At 55.8% G+C, this 17,309-nt stretch overlaps 1 protein-coding gene across 1 annotated transcript; it reads right to left on the reverse strand.

Annotated features, from left to right (window-relative positions):
* Window positions 1-3,154: 3,154 nt before the first annotated feature.
* On the reverse strand, window positions 3,155-7,482 carry NEUROD2 (neuronal differentiation 2). Its single transcript, XM_009190499.3, has 2 exons — window positions 7,102-7,482; window positions 3,155-5,976 (listed from the first exon to the last, which is right to left on the reverse strand). The coding sequence occupies exon 2, from the start codon at window positions 5,969-5,971 to the stop codon at window positions 4,823-4,825; it is 1,149 nt and encodes a 382-aa protein (XP_009188763.1). The 5' UTR covers window positions 5,972-5,976; window positions 7,102-7,482; the 3' UTR covers window positions 3,155-4,822.
* Between the last annotated feature and the right edge of the window lie 9,827 nt (window positions 7,483-17,309).

Consider the following 17,309-nt stretch of genomic DNA (forward strand, 5'->3'; position numbering starts at 1 on the left):
GCATAGGTCAGGCTAAAGCTGCTCAGTCCTGGTTTCTGCCTTCTCTTTCTCCCCAGCTTCCTTAAGGACTAAACTGTAGAATCTAGAACCATACCTTAGTCCCAATCCCCCTCAAATCAATGGCTCCCCTCAGAGCAGGTGAATTCCTGTCAATGATTGTGGGGAAGAGGAGGAAGCAAGGATGCCCAAGAGAGAACGAAATCTCTGACCTCTGCCCAGAAATTCTTGTGTCCATCAGCTTGTGGACTTTCCCATGAAAGGGAAAAAGAGAAGCAGTCACAGCCCCATGGAGCCTCCAGAGTGTCAGGGTTTTCCTGCCACTGACCCTCATGGGGGTCGGTGTCCCCCAGTGATTTATCGGGCTGTTTCCCCGAGTCACAAAATCAGGGCTGGGGGTTTACTGGGAGTCCATGGCTCACTGTCTGAGTCATGGCTGGAACGGAGCTCAACGGTGAAGGGACAGGAATGGAGCTTAACAGTGAAGGGACAGGGAGTAACTACTTTCCTTCCCTTTCTTGCCAGATGGGCAAATGGCCTGGACTCGGAGATACCTCTTTTTCTCTGTCACCTTCCAAATGCTGGACTTAGAATGGGGGCTGGAAAATCAAGAGGAAGAAGTCCTCCTGATTGAACTTGGATCCAGTCGTCGAGTTCCGCGGCCCAGGGGTTGAACTGAGCTGGCTGGTGGGCGCTTGGAGATCCTGACGCTGAGGCTAGGGCAAAAAGGGCATCCTATCTGTGCCTTCTCCCCAGGCCGGGCACTACGTTGGACCCTCCCCTGCTTCTGTTCTTGGAGCATATCTGGGTGTGTGTGCACAGGCGGGAGAGCAAGCAACAGAAAGAGACCTGCAAGGGGACGTTTGGGGCCGCATGTCCGCGCACATCTTCTTCTCCTGCTCATCACACCATCTCGCCAGGGAAGTTGAGCACTGGGGAGGAGGGTGATGAGAGGCGAGAGCCAGCCAGAGTGCAGGGAATGTGGGGGGAAGGGTCAGGAAACGGGAAAGTGGAGACTGGTGTGGATGCCGGGATTCACTAGAAGCGGAGTCACTCAGGGGGATTTCTGTCCCAAAAGGGACCCGTGCACCCCCACCCAATGTGATCACAGTCACACAGGCCCAAGAGTCGTCAGCATCTTTCTAAAAGGGCTAGAATCCTGCTTCAAAACAGAAGTGAGCCATGTAGGGTAGCTGAAGAACAATGCATAGAAAGAAGTCTGTGGTCTGGCCAGGGGAGCCACATGGAGGGGTCCTTTGCTTCAGGCCCCAATCCCGCCCAGCTCTGGACTTCTGAGCAGGTTCTAGGAAACTGGCTGAGTAGGGGAGAAGCCCAATTAACCTTGTTCCCAGGGCAGGATAAGAATCAGGCCTTGGGATAAGTGCCAAGTTCCTTTTCTCTGCAATTGCCCTGCCAGGCCTTGCCCTATGCCATGAGTGCAGATCAGACTTTTGCAGGTTAGGATCTGGGATATGTGCCTTGCTCCACACTCCCTGCAATAAGTGAGGGGGAAGGAAGATGGGCCAACTCCTTTCTTCCATGAATAAGAGTGATTCAGAGGTTTATAAGATGCTGAAGACAGGGACACATACGGGGGATGAAGGCCCCAGTCTGTGATCTCACTCTAGAGAGGCGATGTCGGGAGAATTCCAGAGAAGGCAGTGAAATTTTGAAAGAATGCTGGTAAAAATGTTCTGAAAACTGCTGGAGAATTCCAGCGCGGCATTGGAAAGGGCCCCCTGCTCCATGTTCCCCTGGGTCAGGCACATAGACCTCCCTCTGCAGCCGGAAGGAAAGACACTGGACGAGGGTCAGCACCCCAGAGTGAACAGCTCCTGGCCTTGGCGCCTCTGCTGACTGCCTTCCTGACCACGGGGAGGGTATCCTTTCTACTGGGGGACAGAAAGGGTTTGAGGACAGACATTTAGGGGATGCAATGAGCTCAAGCTCAGAGTATAATTGGATCCACCCTTTGACATGTAGGACTTCCTTCTTCAACAACCTTTCCCTTTCCTGCTTGTCAGGGAGATATTATTTTGGGTTCTTGGACCCAATCTTTAAAAGCCTTTGCACGCTTGACCTTAATCCTCAACCCCAACACTACAGGCTCCATTTCAGCCCTAAAACGAGCCACAGTGTTTGGAGAAATAATTTAAATGAGCAGCATCAGAAACAGCCTCCTTGGGGGACTCCTAAATGTGTTCAGGCTTTAGGATTGGAGTCTTTGGGGCTCAGAACCTTCTTCAAATATTCTAGGACTACAGCGTGCACTGAGCGCTGAGCAGGGGGAGTAGGAGGGGCTCTTTCAGGGAAGTCAGTTAAGAGCTGCCCCTGCCTCTGAGGTTCAGAGAAAAAAGAATTGTGAGGCCGTGTTATCTGAGCAGGAGATACTCATCCAGTGCCTTTCCTCCCTTCTAAGCCCTTAGGGTTCCCTCTGTTCAGAACTGTACCACGCAGGAAGAAATCAGCCCAGATTTGGATGGGGTGGGCACCTGCTGCCCTGTCCCAGGGGAGAACATGGTTAGGTTCCTCTCTACTGGGTGGGCACTCAGACTCAGCCACCTCATAGACCTCTGGGGGTGTTCCTCCAACCTTGTTGACACCCCTAAAAATGTCAACATTCCTGAGACCAAAATGGCTGATTCCCCTGAGTCCACCCAAACACAACTTTAAGATGAAAAAGGGGCCTCCCGCATTAATATTTCATCTTCATGACCTTACAATTTTTTTTGTTTGTTTAAAAATACCCCTGTCTGGTTCAATGGTTGTCTCTTTGTCTCTGCCCACTTGCTTTTTGCAACAGTGGGCAGAGAGTTGTAAAATGACCGGCTGTTTCCAACTTGATCATTTTTCGGTGATGAAAAGATATTTTGTTTTCAAGGGAGGTGCCTGTGCATGTCCGGGAGTGAAGAAGTGTAAGGATGTCAGTGCTTTAGTGCTGGGAAGGTGCGAGCCTGGGTTGGGTCCGGGAGGGGTAGCTAGTATAGCCCAGTGGGTGTATGGGGGGGGTGGTTAGGGCGGGAATCCTACCCAAGAATGTCCAGGGTCCCTCTCTTTGGCCTCTGCACAGTCACTTGACACTCTGCCTTCATGACCCCAGCCCCAGCTCAAATCTTCTCTCCCCGTTCAATGAAATGAGGCCACCGTGAGAAACTGGTCCGGCTTTGCATCTCATTTACATAAATATTTATTAATCGTCATTAAACTGAACAGAAACACGCAATGCACTTCGGGTGTCCGACGGGAGTTTCATCTTCGCTACAAGAGGAAGGTAAAATTGCGTGTGTGTGGGTGAGTGTGTGGGTGTGTCGCCTGTGGGTTTGCATTTTTGCATCGTGTATTTGGATGCCTGATCCCCTGCCTCCGGTGGGGAGAAGGTCTCCTTTTGCCCCTTTTTGGGGGAACCTCCAGCAGGAGCCCTCAGACCTCTCCCCGCCCACCCACCAGCTAAAGCCAGGAGGACTCCTTGGACCAAAAAATACTCTCTCCAGACACCGGAAATCGCCCTGCGCCTGGCACCCACCGAGGCACAGTCCGGGCAGGGGTGGGGCTGCCCCCAGGTCTCCATCCCCACCCCTCACCCCAGGAGGGGACAGAAGTGCCCGCGGGGAGGAGGAGCCGGCGAGCTCACCTCCTTCTGCCCCCCCGGACGTCGTCGCCGGGCCTGTTTGTGCGTGCGGTGTGGTGTGCGTGTGTCTTTCATGCAAACCCTCCCTCCCCAAACCGACCCCCCAACAGTTTGCCATTCCATACAAATTTGGAAACAGGTTTTTAAAAAACAGCATGACGCACAACGGGGACGGGGCGGGGGAGGGCAGTGGCACTGGGGCCCCAAATCTCCGAGTCACTGATTGTAAGAACCTGGGGAGGGGGAGGGGGCGGCGCGGGCCCCCACTTCACCAAAGTGCACAGATCCGCGCTCGGGCGGGGCGGCCCGCGGGCCGGGCGGGGCATCCCGGGGCCGGGCCGGGCCGCGAGGCTCAGTGGAGCCTCCTTGCATAGATATTTGTGTCTTTGATTATTGGTAGTAGTGGTTTTTTTGTTTGTTTTTTTTGTTTGTTTTTTGTTTTTTTTGCCTTTTATTGCTTCTAAAAGTCCTTACTGCGTTTTCTCTCCGATCCGGACTCTGCGTTCGGCTTCCGTCGCGTCTTAGCTTTTTTTTTTTTTTTTTTTTTTCTTTTGTATGTTTGTTTGTTTAAAAAAAGGAAAAGGGAAAAACAGATTCTAGTTACAAATTTTCTTGGCCTCTCTCTCCTCTCAATCCGCTTCTCCTCCCGCCAAAATTAAAATCGCAAAACGCGGAGACTGGAGGTTGGGGGTGAGGGCGTTCCAGGCCCGGGCTCCGGCGCCCTGACTTCTACCCTCTTCAAGAAAGAGGGAGCGCCTGGCTCCTTTTTGCCTCGGCAGCTGGGTGTCTGTTTTTAAAATAATAATGAGAGGGTAAAACGCGTTCCATCGCTCAGCTGCCCCCTTACCAACGCCTTGGGCCTGCAGGGAGGAGGAAACCTCAGCGAAGATATTGGGAATGGGGGAGGGGGTGTCTCCAGGGAGCGCCCGGAGACTGGTCCCTGGAGAAGCACTCCTTGGGAGAGAGGAGGAGGGAACCCCTTGGGGAGAGAGAAGGCGAGTCCCCTGGGGGAAGCGAGGCCCCTGGGACGGGCCACCCACAGGTAACAGGACTGCGCTGCCCCAGGAGAGCGGCAGGACCGGTGGCCCGCTCCCCGCGCCCGGCGCTGGGGTCGGTGGGGGTGTCCCTGCGCTCTGGGGGCTGGGGACAGGGGGGCGGGCAAAGGCAAAAGAAAAAGAAGGGAGCCGGCGCGAAGTCTCAGTTATGAAAAAACGCATTGAGCTCCTCATACATGGGGCCCCGGTCGTGGTGAAGGTGCATATCGTAAGACAAGAGATTCTCCGAGTGGACGCCCCCGCGCACAGCCGACGAGCCGAAGACTAGCCCGTGGCCCGTGGGCCGCGAGCCGGGCAGCGCCGAGTAGTGCATAGAGTAGTGGTAGCTTTTCTCGTGGTCGGGCGAGGAGTCCTGCTTGAGCGAGAAGTTGCCATTGAGACAGAGCGGGGGGCTGAGCGGGCCCTCGTACTCGGAGCTGTTGTAGTCCGGGCTCGCGCCGCCACCGCCTGCCGCAGCATACAGCGTCTCGTAGGCGGCGCAGTAGCCGTGGGTCCGCAGGGCGTGCGCCGCGCCGCCGCCCAGGCCGCCGGCCGCCTGGCACTGTGCGCCGGCCAGGCGCGAGCACGGATACGGGTAGGGGTGCATGGCGAACGGGCCGCCCGAGCCGTGGAAGCGGCCGGCACCATCGGCGCCTTGCTCCGTGAGGAAGTTGCGCGAGTTGAGCTGCAGACAGCCGGCCACCAGATTGGTGGTGGGCTGCGACAGACCCTTGCACAGAGTCTGCACGTAGGACACTAGGTCTGGCCGCTTGCCGGAGCGCAGGATCTCCGAGAGCGCCCAGATGTAGTTCTTGGCTAGGCGTAGCGTCTCGATCTTGGACAACTTCTGCGTCTTGGAGTAGCAGGGCACCACCTTGCGCAGGTTGTCCAGGGCTGCGTTCAGGTCGTGCATGCGGTTGCGCTCCCGCGCGTTCGCCTTCTGCCGCCGAAGCTTGGAGCGCTCCAAGCGCGCCTTGGTCATCTTGCGCTTCTTGGGTCCGCGCTTCTTGGGCCGCTCGCCCTCCGCCTCGTCCAGTCCTTCTTCCTCCTCCTCTTCCTCCTCCTCCTCGCCCCCCAGCTCGCCTTCCTCCTTGACCTCGGCCAACGTGGCCTCCGGCCCCTCTTCTCCACGGAGAGGAACTGGCTTGGCCGCCCGGGCTGGCCCCGAAGCCCCCGGCCCGGGCGCAGGCGGTGGCGGTGGCGGCGCGTCGCCCTTGTCGCTCCTCGGCTCGTCGTCTTCGCCGTCGCCCCAGCTGGCGAACTTGGGCACGTCCGAGAGAAGGCCGGGCTCGCTGAACAGGCGGGTCAGCATGGTGCCTGAGGGCGCCCCGTGGGCGGGAAGGGGAGACAGACAGCACAAAGTGAGGGGCACGCTGGGGTCACGACGTCCCCCACAACCCGTCTCCACCCCCGAGTCTCGTGCAGGCTCCTGCCTAGGCTACCCTGGATGCCCACCTCCGCCGCCTGCCCCGCCCAGAGCCGGCCCAGCCCTACCCGGCTGCCGGCCTGGGATCTCGGCCCAGGCCCTCTCCCAGGCTCTGGGCCCCGGCTCCGCCCCTCGCTTGAATCGGGGGCTGCTCCCCGCGCCTGCTTCTTCTCAGGGTCAGGGCAGAGACCGGGTGGGGGTTTTAGGGACCAGATATCTTTGCCAGGGAAGGCGGCGCACTCGCCCTGAAAGCCTGTTCTCTCCTGGCAGTGGAGACAGGCTGGTCGGCCGCCGGTGGGGACAGCTGCCCCGCTCAGCGCTCTCGCGGCCCGGGCCCCTCGGCCCAGCTCCCTTACCCCTCCCGTGGCTCTCACCCCCACGCTCCCTAATCCAATTTGCAACTTGGCTGCGCGCCGCCCCTTGCTTGGCCCCCACCCCCGCACCCCCAATTCCAGAGGCGGGAGGATCGTCTCCTCTAGCCGATGAGTCCCCAGCTCCCGGAGCCGGCTCTGGGCGGTGAGGACTGAAGCAGCAGGGCATGGGGAGGAGACTGAGAGAAACGAGCCCAGTCCGTCCCCCCTACGGTCAGGGACCCCCTTCCCCCTTCAAGCTGCCTCCCTCCCACACGGCTCTTCAGATCTCGTTGTATTTGGGGATTGATGGGGAAAAATCCAAATTTGTTTGTTTGCTTCCCTTTTTTTTGGTGGTGGGGAAAGGTCGCAGGCTTTTTGGGACAACCATGGAGGGGTCCTCCGTCTCGGCCTCTTCGCATCTCCCCCTCCGTGATCCTGCCTTCCCCCCACCCCCACCGAGCCCATCGCAGGCAGAGACACCTCCTCTGCAGCCCCCTGGGCTGCAGCCCCAAAGGGAGAGAGAATCTGGGGCGCCTCCGATGCCCACTCAATGAGGAGGGCATCATCCCAGGAAGGCGGTATTTGGGGACCCTCCTTTCGGCCGAAGCTGCCGCCCCCCTCCCAACCGGCGGGTCAGATCTAGCTCCCTTTCGGACAACTTACCTCGGAGAGGAGTCAAGGGGAGAGGGGAGGGGAGGGGGGGAGGGGGCAAGAGAGAGAGGGGGGAGAAGCGGGATCTTCTCGCTTATTTCATTGTTCCCCCATCTTCAGGGAGCGGGGGCAGCGGCTCCTCAAGGCGGCGGGCGCCGGCGTCTTCAGAGCGCCATGCGAACCGCGGAGCGAGTGTGGCATCTCTACCAGGCGGGGTACCAGCCTCTATGCCAGGCCATATGGGCTTGGCACGTCACGGGCAGCAGCTATCACATGAGAGACGGTGATTGGCATGCGTCTGCACTGGGGGAGAGCCGGCTCCCCCGGGACCCGCCGCCATCTGTCACTCTCTACTCCAAAAAAAAAAAAATTAAATAAATAAAGGAAATAAATAAATATTTCTGCTGCCCTCCCCTCCCCGCCCAACGCAGGGAAAGCAGGGATTGAGAGGAAGGTGGGAGGAGTTGCCCCCCTGGATATAGAGTCCCCCACATGGGAACAATGGGGTGGCAAGGCTGGACACTGGGGACTCATGGTAGCCAATTCTATCCTCCCTCAGGGTCCCGCTCTGTCCATTTCCTCCCCTGCAGGCCCCCAAGGTGGGTCAGGGACCAGACCCTGGGCTGGGGAGAGGGGACCTCTGTGCTTGCCCCCACTCCCCAGGAGGGTCCCCTTGGCCACAAAGGGACAGTGAGGCCCCCTCCCAGGAAGGCTGTAAGGGGCGTCCCTGGCCCGAGCCCCATAGGTAGATATTGGCACCATGCCATCCCTCATCCCTGTCTGCCCCTCCCCCACCCGCCCTCACGCACACACAACATATGTGGCTAAACGAAATTCAAACCAAGGGAAAGACAGAGAAAGGGAAAGATGTGCCTGGATGTCTGTGCCTCTGCATGGGCGTGTGTGTGTCTGTGGGGACGTGTGTATCTGTGGAGTCAGCCGATGGGAGATCTTTCTTTGGTTGTTGGGGGCGTATCCATGTTAGGGTGGAGGTGGGGAGGGGCTGTGAGATGAGCCTGTGCACCACCCATCTGGGGGTGGAGGGGAGGGTCTAAGTCTGGATTCCTAACCTAGAAACCTCTCACTCTCCTCCTCCCACTGTCAGACAGGTGACCAGTCCACCAGCGGCTTTCTCTCTTGGCCTTCAGACTTGGTTATTTGAGGGAGGAGGAACAGGCAGTGCTGAGAACTGCCTAAGTTCCTGGATGAGACTCAAGTATTCTCCTCCCCTTGTGAAAAATCTGAAAATACTGAAGCCAACCCCAGTAATCCCAAGAGTGGCCAAGGGGAGGTAGGTCAGACAGGTGTCTTGGTAAGGAAGGTAGAAATTGCTGTTTTATCTTGCGGCTCACCTTTCAACCCTCTCACTGGGCCAGACGCAGACACAAATGGCACAGGTTGAAGAGGTGGCTTTGGATACACACACACACACACACTCTCATGCACACACACATACACACACATAGGCATGCATACACATGCACACACATACCTGTTCCTCACCCTGTGGTGTGGAAAAATAGAGAACACACCGCTACTCAGATAGACACATGTATGTGAGCAGGATCACAGCCTGGTGTAGACAGACCCTTGTCCACACCCCATTTCGGGCATTTGTGTGTTTTAGACCCACATTTCATGCCTCTCCAGACACTCTGGTTGACATATGCACACAACTTCAATTATACTTTCAGCACACACATGTTGATGTCCACCATGTGCCAAGCACTGTGGTGGTACAAAAATGAGCACGGGGAGGCCTTTACCCTCAGTCTGGGTGGGCAGGCTCTCTCCCTCTAGGAGGCTCCCCAGGGACCTTGGTAAGACACTGATCTGATGTTGGGTAGGCTGGATTAAGTTCTAAATAGAGACACACATCAGGAGGCCTTGGAGATAGGGGTGCTAGTGCTGCCGGAGACTCTTGGTGCTGCCTGAGTCACTTGGCCGGGAGTTGAAAGTAGCCTGAGAATGTACCTCTCCAACTCCTCCTCTTACAGAGGCCCATGGAGGGAAACTGACCTGCCTAGGAACACAGAGGGGAAACACAACTGGTCCTAGAACTCAGGCACTTGACCCACAGGCCAGTGCTCCACTTATAAGCCCACAATCTGCCTTAGTGGTCTCTAAAAATAAGCCTACCATGCTTCCCTTCATTCCCGGAACCTGGGTCTGCAAGGGGAATCTCATCTATGGCAGATAGTTGGGGTGGGGGGATTCTGGGCATGGCAGAGAAAGAGGCCAAAGGATGGGCCTCGGGTAGGCCAGAGACTCAGGAGTGCTGGCCAGCCCCCACCAAGTCTGGGCACAGCCTCGAAGGCTTTGCAATCCGTTTACTGAGGCAGGGTCCTCAATTCTGACTGGCAGCCTTTCTCCTGGAGTCTCCTGGCTCTGTGGTATTTCGATTACATGCTCATGCTCTGGGCTTCTGATTCCTGGCCAACTCCATTACCAACTTAAAAAAAATACTGGGGCCGGGCGCGGTGGCTCAAGCCTGTAATCCCAGCACTTTGGGAGGCCGAGACGGGCGGATCACGAGGTCAGGAGATCGAGACCATCCTGGCTAACACGGTGAAACCCCGTCTCTACTAAGAAATACAAAAAACTAGCCGGGCGAGGTGGTGGGCGCCTGTAGTCCCAGCTACTCGGGAGGCTGAGGCCGGAGAATGGCGTGAACCCGGGGGGCGGGGCGTGTGCTGAGCTCCGGTCACGGCACTCCAGCCTGGGCGACAGAGCCAAACTCCGTCCCAAAAAAAAAAAAAAAAAAAAAATACTGGGCCCAGCACGGTGGCTCACACCTGTAATACCAACAGTTTGGGAGGCTAAGGCCAGCAGATCCCTTCAGCTCATGAGTTCGAGACCAGCATGGGCAACATGGTGAAACTCTGCCTCTGCCTAAAATACAAAAATTAGCCAGGCATGGCGGCGCGTGCCTGTAGTCCCAGCTACTCCGGAGGCTGAGGTGAGAGGATCGCTTGAGACCAGGAGGCAGAGGCTGAAGAGAGCTGTGATCACGCCACTGCACTCCAGCCTGGGTGATAGAGCTAGACCTTGTCTCAAAAAAAAAAAAAAAAAAAAAGAAAAGAAAAAATTAAAAAAATGCTGAATGCTTTGAGCAAGTTATATAACATGTCTTGGTCTTGATTTCCTCATCTATAAAATGGGATAAATTATGCTACACCCTCATAGGGCTGTTGTTAATACTAAATGGGATAATCCATGCCACAAATGAGCCTCCAATAAATGCCAGCTCTTAATTAAAACACCTTTACAATATTATGTTTACAACGTTAATTTTTTTGCTCATACCCCTCCCCACACACATTCAGAATGCTTGGTCTATATAGAAACTGAATTTTTGTTGAATTGATGGGCAAGTGAATGGATGAATAGGTGAATAAATGCGTCCTTGGGGGAGAAAGTTGTGCCTTCTTGCCTTCTCCCTTGGACACTGAGGGCTGGGTTAAACCCACCAGGGGTATCACAGGCCCCTCCAGGCAGGAGGTAAAAACTTGTTCAGGATAGGGGAGCCCTTGGGTGGAGGGTTCCTGCCACCCTTCCAGCCACCTGTCAGGAATGACCTCAACTCTCTGGGTCTGAGAAGCTCCCCTCAGTCACCCGGAGAAGGAGGCCTGAGGTTCGGGGTGTGCACCTGAGGACTTCATCCCTTTCGTTCTGTCTCCTGCTTCTGTCTTTTCTTCCTTCAGAAAAATGGAACAAGTTTTTCTCACTCGACACATTTCAACTTTTTTTTAGAAGATACAATAAAAACCAGGGGAAAATTGGAACAGAGGGAGGTGTGGGATGGGCCTGCTTCAGACATGGGCTTGAAAGAGGCACAACACGTGTGTTCACATACACACGAGCAAGCATGAACACGCAGGGACATACGCGCGTCTCTCTGTGCACCAGAGATGCAGAGATGCAGTGACGGAGAGACAGAAAGAGCCAGAAATGGAAGGAAGGAGACGGAAGGAGAAGGACACCCAGAGATGCCATCTGTTCCTCCCCCTGGCATTGGGGGAAGGGAGTTGGTGAGGGGCCTGGTCCCCTCCAGGTCTCTGAGAGAAAAAAGGGAGTGATGGGCACCTCAGCCAGGCCTGGAAGGCCCCCATTGCTGCTGCCCACTCCTCTTGGAAGGAACTGGGAGCTGGGGGGCCTGAGGTTCCCATGGAGACATAGCCCCATCCCAAGGGAGGCCACAGTCTGGGCACCTAAAATGGCTGCCTCAGAGGGGTAGCGGCCATTTTGTACAGGCTCAGGTCCTGGGGGCAGGGGTGAGGGGGGCAGAGTGTGTGTGTCAGGGAGGTGGGAGGTCATCCCTGAGGAGTCTGGGGGACTCTTGCTCAGGGCACAGGAAGAGTGTTCTAGAAACTGCTCTCGTTATACCCCCTGCTCCACCAAAATACATACATAAATCTTTAACTGCTCCACTCCATTCTGACACCCAGAAGGACAGCTAGCCAGTCACCACCCCCCGAATGAGATTGGTGGTCACCACCCCTGAATGAGATTGGTGGGGGCACTGAAGGACACTTGATTTCCCACCAAAGCTCCAGGCAGGGAGGGCGGCGGCAGGTGGATCAAACCCAGGTGTCCAGCCCCTGGCCTCAGCCACACATTTATCTACCTCCTGGGGCCTCTCTGGGCTGAGTGGGGCCGGCAGGTGAGAACCCAGACAGCTTGGGAGCGCGGGAAGGAAGGGGGCTGCCTGTCTTCTCACTCCCCTCCTCAGATTTGAGGGGAAGGGCAGGAATTTGGAGATCATTGAGGGGCCTGTGTTCCTGCCATTAGCCGTGCTGTGGGGGGAGGGGGAAAGGGAGGGGACAGGCTGGCATTGCCCAGCAGTGTTCCAGCAGTTCAAGATGCTCGAAGATTCCTCCTGAAGCATCAGAGCACCTGCCACCTCCCTCCCCAGCCCCTGCCCCACATCAAGTCCAAAGGATGCTGGGGGAGGGGGACCTGCAGCTTCTTCCTGGCTCTGGGGTGGGCACCTGCCCCACTGCCCCCTCCTCCCCGCCCGCCGCAGTATGCTGGGGAGCGGCGGGCACGCCAGATGGCGTGGCTGAGAATGCGGCGACGTTGCCGGGAGGTGAGGGCTGGCACGGGTGATATGCGGCTGCGTGCCTTGTGGTGCCATGGGGGAGGGGAGGGCAGGGCCAGTGTGGTGTAGCCCCCTCCTCCGTGCTGACCTCCTGTCCTGACCTCCACTCACCACCAGGATTCTCTTCAACTTCCTCTGCCTGCTCCCTGGGCTCCCACTGTGGGCCTAGACCCCACCCAAAGATGGGTGGGACCGGCCTGACGATGACAGAGGTCAGACCTCTGTTGCATCCTTGTCCCCCTCTCCCACCCCCAATCAGGGACAAAGGATGGATTGAGGAGACCCGCCATTCCTGCACCAAAGCCACTCCCCTCTGGATTGTTTCCTTGCTCTAAAGGTGGCATGACCTTTGCTCCAGTAACCTTTGACTTCTGGCCTCTAAGCCCTGTTTTTCTGAGAAGAGCTCTTTCCCTCATGGGCACTGGTCCCTGAATTTCCCTTTGGTCAAATGCATTCTCATTTCTCACTAAGATGCTTCCTGGACACCTCCTCCTGGAAGCCTTCCCTGACCTCCCCAGGCAGGGTAGCTTACCACCCTTTGTTAGAAGGATCTATTTACCCATCTGTCTCCTTGCCTGGACCCTGGTGATGACTTGTTCTGTATCTCTTTAGTCTCAGGCTTCATACTGGGCAACATAGTGAGACTCCCGTCTCTAAAATAAATAAATAAATAAATGCCCAGGAAAGAGTCTCCACCCTTTATGCCAGGCAGTCCTTCCCAGGTTCACGCCTGGGGCTGATTCAACCTGCCTGGTGCCATACACACAGCTCTCACTGAGTTCGTGCTTAATAAATGCTTGTTGCATTAATGCCCATCTGGGTCAGAGAGTTTGGGTCCTGGGACCTTTCTCCTGAGACACTCCTAAAGAGAAAAGCTGAGGGTCCCGGTCAAGCCCAGAGTCCTCAGCCCCTTCCCTTGCCTTTTGCACAAATTGCAGTCTGGAGAGATGGACTTGGGATGGGGGAGGTCACAGATTCCCCCCAAAGAAGGGCAAGGAAGCTGAGCCTGGGACTGCCAGACTTGCTTCCTGGTACCAGGCCCTGATGCTGAGGCCACAAGGCCTGCCCTGCTGTGGACCTCCTGCTTGGTCTCCACACCTTCACCTTTCAGCAGGCTATGAGCCCCCTCCTTCTTACCCCACCCCACTCTTGCTGTGCATGGGGCACTCTGAGGCGAGATGAGGTCCAGGGACACAGCTGCGTCCCGCTCCCGCTGCTGCATCTTTGCTGATGCTGCTCCCCAGCATCTCAGAACCCTTCTGTCTTATGGGCCTGACCCAATCCCTCCTCTTCTGGGAAGTTGGCCGTGACTTCTTAAGGGCCCTTGCTCCTCTGGCTTCCCTCACTGGACCAAGGCTACCCACCCTGCACATCCTATCCAAAATGCAAATCCAAACATGGTATTTGCCTACTCTGGCACCTTCCATGGCTCCCCAGTGCCCCTAAGATGAGGCCATGCTCTTTAGGGACACCCCTGATTTAGCTGCTGCTTTTATCTGTGCCCTCAGCAGCTCCGACTAGTTCTGGTTTTACAAGCCTCATGCCTAGGAACCTTTGTTCAGGCTGTTCTCTCTCTTTTTTTTTTTTTTTTTTTAGACGAAGTCTCGCTCTGCGCCCAGGCTGGAGTGCAGTGGCCGGATCTCAGCTCACTGCAAGCTCCGCCTCCCGGGTTCACGCCATTCTCCTGCCTCAGCCTCCTGAGTAGCTGGGACTACAGACGCCCGCCACCTCGCCCGGCTAGTTTTTTGTATTTTTAAAGTAGAGACGGGGTTTCACCATGTTAGCCAGGATGGTCTCGATCTCCTGACCTCGTGATCCACCCGCCTCGGCCTCCCAAAGTGCTGGGATTACAGGCTTGAGCCACCGCGCCCGGCCTGTTCTCTCTTCTTGAGGTGTCCAGTCCAGCTTCCTCACTCCTTAAGCCTAAGCATCACCTCCTCCAGGAAGCCACTCTGGGCAGCACATTTCACGAAGGCAGGAAGTGGACCCAGGACCTGGCATACAGAATATCCTCAATATATAGCTGTGGCACCAAGACCTGTCCTGCCCCTGTTGGGAGGGTGGTGTCGGTTCTTCTGCCCCCAAAATGTAAGGCCGCAGCCAACACACGACCTCTACCCACAGGAAGTCGCTCCTCGAAATCTTCCCTCTTTTCTCTTCAGCTTCCCCACCAATACCAGAACTGACGTGGAATGTCAGTTTTCCCCTTTGTAAAATGGGTGTGCTAATAAGCTTCAGATGAGCTAACAGCTCTGTCCAGAGGTGGCTGATTTTGCCTCAAGCCTCTAATCAGCACTATTTTTTTTCCTTTATTTTTTCTTTTTTATTTATTTATTTATTTAGTTAGTTAGTTAGTTAGTTAGTTTTGAGACAGGGTCTCATTCTGTCACCTAGGCTGGAGTGCAGTGGCACAATCTCGGCTCACTGCAGCCTCCACCTCCTGGGCTCAAGCAATCTTCCCACCTCGGCCTCCTGAGTAACTGGGACTACAGGCGCCCACCACCACGCCTGGCTATTTTTTGTATTTTTGGTAGAAATGGGGTTTCATCATGTTGGCCAGGCTGGTCTCGAACTCCTGACCTCAAGAGATCTGCCCACCTTGGCCTCCCAAAGTGTTGGGATTACAGGCGTGAGCCCTCCACCTGGCCCAATGTTAATTTTTTTTATTTCGTTCCTGCAGCTCTCTTCATCACCATATCTTTGTTCTGCTTCTCTTGTGAGTTTTCCATGGAGAAGCTGATATGTCTTGCTCCGGCCCCTCCCAAACTCACTCCCAGAGTCCACACAGGAAGGCAGATGAACAGGGAGGTCAAGGTGGCAACTGGACCAGAGTTAGCAGCCGTGACCTTGGTCAGATCATGTAACCCCCTGCTTCCTCATCTGTAAAATAGGACTAGTGCCACGGTTCACCTGGTCCCCTGCAGTTCAGCACTGATGGGAGGAACAAAAGGATGGCAGGTTAGGAAGTGCGTTCTTGGGTGGCCAAGTGCTGGCGGATGGGGGATGGGGAACTCCTTCCTGATGCTGCAGCACAGGGCAGTGGGGAGAGCACAGGACCAGGCTGCATCCTGGGCTCTCTTTCCTTAGGGCGGGCACTGTTGTGATCTTCTCTGTGACCTGGGTATTTCCCAGTTTCTGCCCCTGGAAATCAGAGCCAGGGATCTGGGCTGGGGAATTTTAGGGGCTTGGTGCTGGACTATTCTCTGAAACGTCCCTTGAGCTCATGGATGCAGGGGACATATGGGCCTGACAGTAGGCATGGACCCAAGTGAGTAGTGCTGGGTACTCGGAGGAGGACAGCCCCAAAAGGTCAGACCAGAATATGAATATGTAGGACATGGTCAGGCTAGGAGTCCACCAGGCCCAACAGAGATCTCTTGGAGTCAGCCCAGGAGTGGACCTATAGGAAGGACCTGGCATAAAGGGTGAAATTCCTTCCCTTCCCTTCCTTCTTTCCCTTCCTTCCTTCCTTCCTTCCTTCCTTCCTTCCACTGCCTTCCTTCTTCCTTCCTTCCTTCCTTCCTTCCTTCTTCCCTCCCTCCCTCCCTTCCTTCTTTCTTTTTAGAGATGAGTCACTCCTGCTCATGGCTGGAGTGCAATGGAGTGCGATCCCAGCTCACTCAACCTCACCTCCTGGTCCTGCCTGGCCTCCTGAGTACTTCAGGACCTGGTGCATGATAGAGGCAGGTCTGAACTCCTAATCTCAGCAATCCACCCCATGGCCTACTGCACAAGTGCTGGGTTCACAGAATTGTAGGTGCATTTTAGTCATTTTTTTGGGTGGGAGTCTCACTGTCTCAGGCTGGAGTGCAGTGGCGCGATCTCGGCTGCTGGCTCCGGGTTGCACCATGCCAGCCTCGGCCTCCCACCCAAGTAGCTGGGACTACAGAAACCGCTTCTACGCCCGGCCTGGATTTTTTTGTATTTTTAGTAGGGGCAGGTTTCACCATGTTAGCCAGGATAGTCTGATCTCTCCTGACCTTGCTTGATCCACCGCCTTGGCCTCCCAAGTGCTGGGATTGCAGGCAGGCCACCGGCGGCCTTTTTTTTTGAGATAGGAGTCTTGCTATGTTGCCCAGGCTGGACTCAAATACTTGGCTTCAAGCAATCCTCCCACCTGAGCCTCCCAAGTAGCTGGGACTACAGGCCCACACCTCCGTGCCCTGCCTGACTTTTTAATTGGGGTCCACAGGGAGGGAAGGGAATAGTCTAGAGAGGTAGGGTCTCATGGGCCCACTCCCCATTTTACAGACGTAGAAGCCACAGAGAGGGGAAGCAGCCTGCCTCGTGTCACACAATAAGTGAGTGGCAGAGCGTGGACAGGAAACCAGGACCCTGTTGCCACTTTGGGGTCCTCTCATTCCCAGAGCCTCAGCACTGTGTGATAACATACTTAATAATGTAATAATGACAATGGTGAGTGCTATCTGTGCCAGGCACTGGCCTTCACAGGAATATTATTTTATTCTTGACAAGACATCTGTGGGAGGGATTCCTAGAACCACCACTTAAAGACCAGGATGCTGAAGTGCAGAGAGGTTGCCGTCAAGGCTGATGTGTGAGGGTCACATAGCTAGAAAGTGGCAGAGCTGGGATTCGAAGCAAGTTTGGCTTGACTCCAGGGCTCATGCTCTTACTCATTATGCAGTGTGTCCCTTTCTCCGAAACCGCTGTGGTCTCCACACCCTATTACCAGCAGACTCCGCAATGGAGAGGGAAAGGAGGGTACCCTGGGAAGGACTTGTGCCCAGGGTTTGCCCTCTAGCCAGGTCCCCAAGTCACAAGAGCCATGCCCTGGCCTGGATCTATCAAGTTCTGCTCATGGGTAGGTAGGTGGGTGGAGGCTGCTTCTAAACACAGAGAGGGAGCAGTCACATTAAACATGGAGTTTTTCCACCCTGTACGCCATTTCCCTCAGCTTCTTCAGAAGACGCCCTCCTAGCCCTTGCAGACTCAGCGAGGTGCTGCCTCCACCAGGAAGTCCTCCCTGATGTCCCCTGATGGCGCTGACGCCGCTGGCCCTTGGCACCGCGTTGAACATTTGGGGATGGACGATCCAGCTTTAGGAGCGCCAGCTTCACAACTTGCTCACTAGTTGCCTGCAGCCCCCGCCCCCGTC

Source organism: Papio anubis, chromosome 17 (assembly GCF_008728515.1).
Source record: "Papio anubis isolate 15944 chromosome 17, Panubis1.0, whole genome shotgun sequence".
NCBI classification, from domain to species: domain Eukaryota; kingdom Metazoa; phylum Chordata; class Mammalia; order Primates; family Cercopithecidae; genus Papio; species Papio anubis.

Bases quoted from the DNA above. Each gene is read 5' to 3' on its own strand.
- NEUROD2 (XM_009190499.3), bottom strand. From the start codon at position 5,971: ATGCTGACCCGCCTGTTCAGCGAGCCCGGCCTTCTCTCGGACGTGCCC.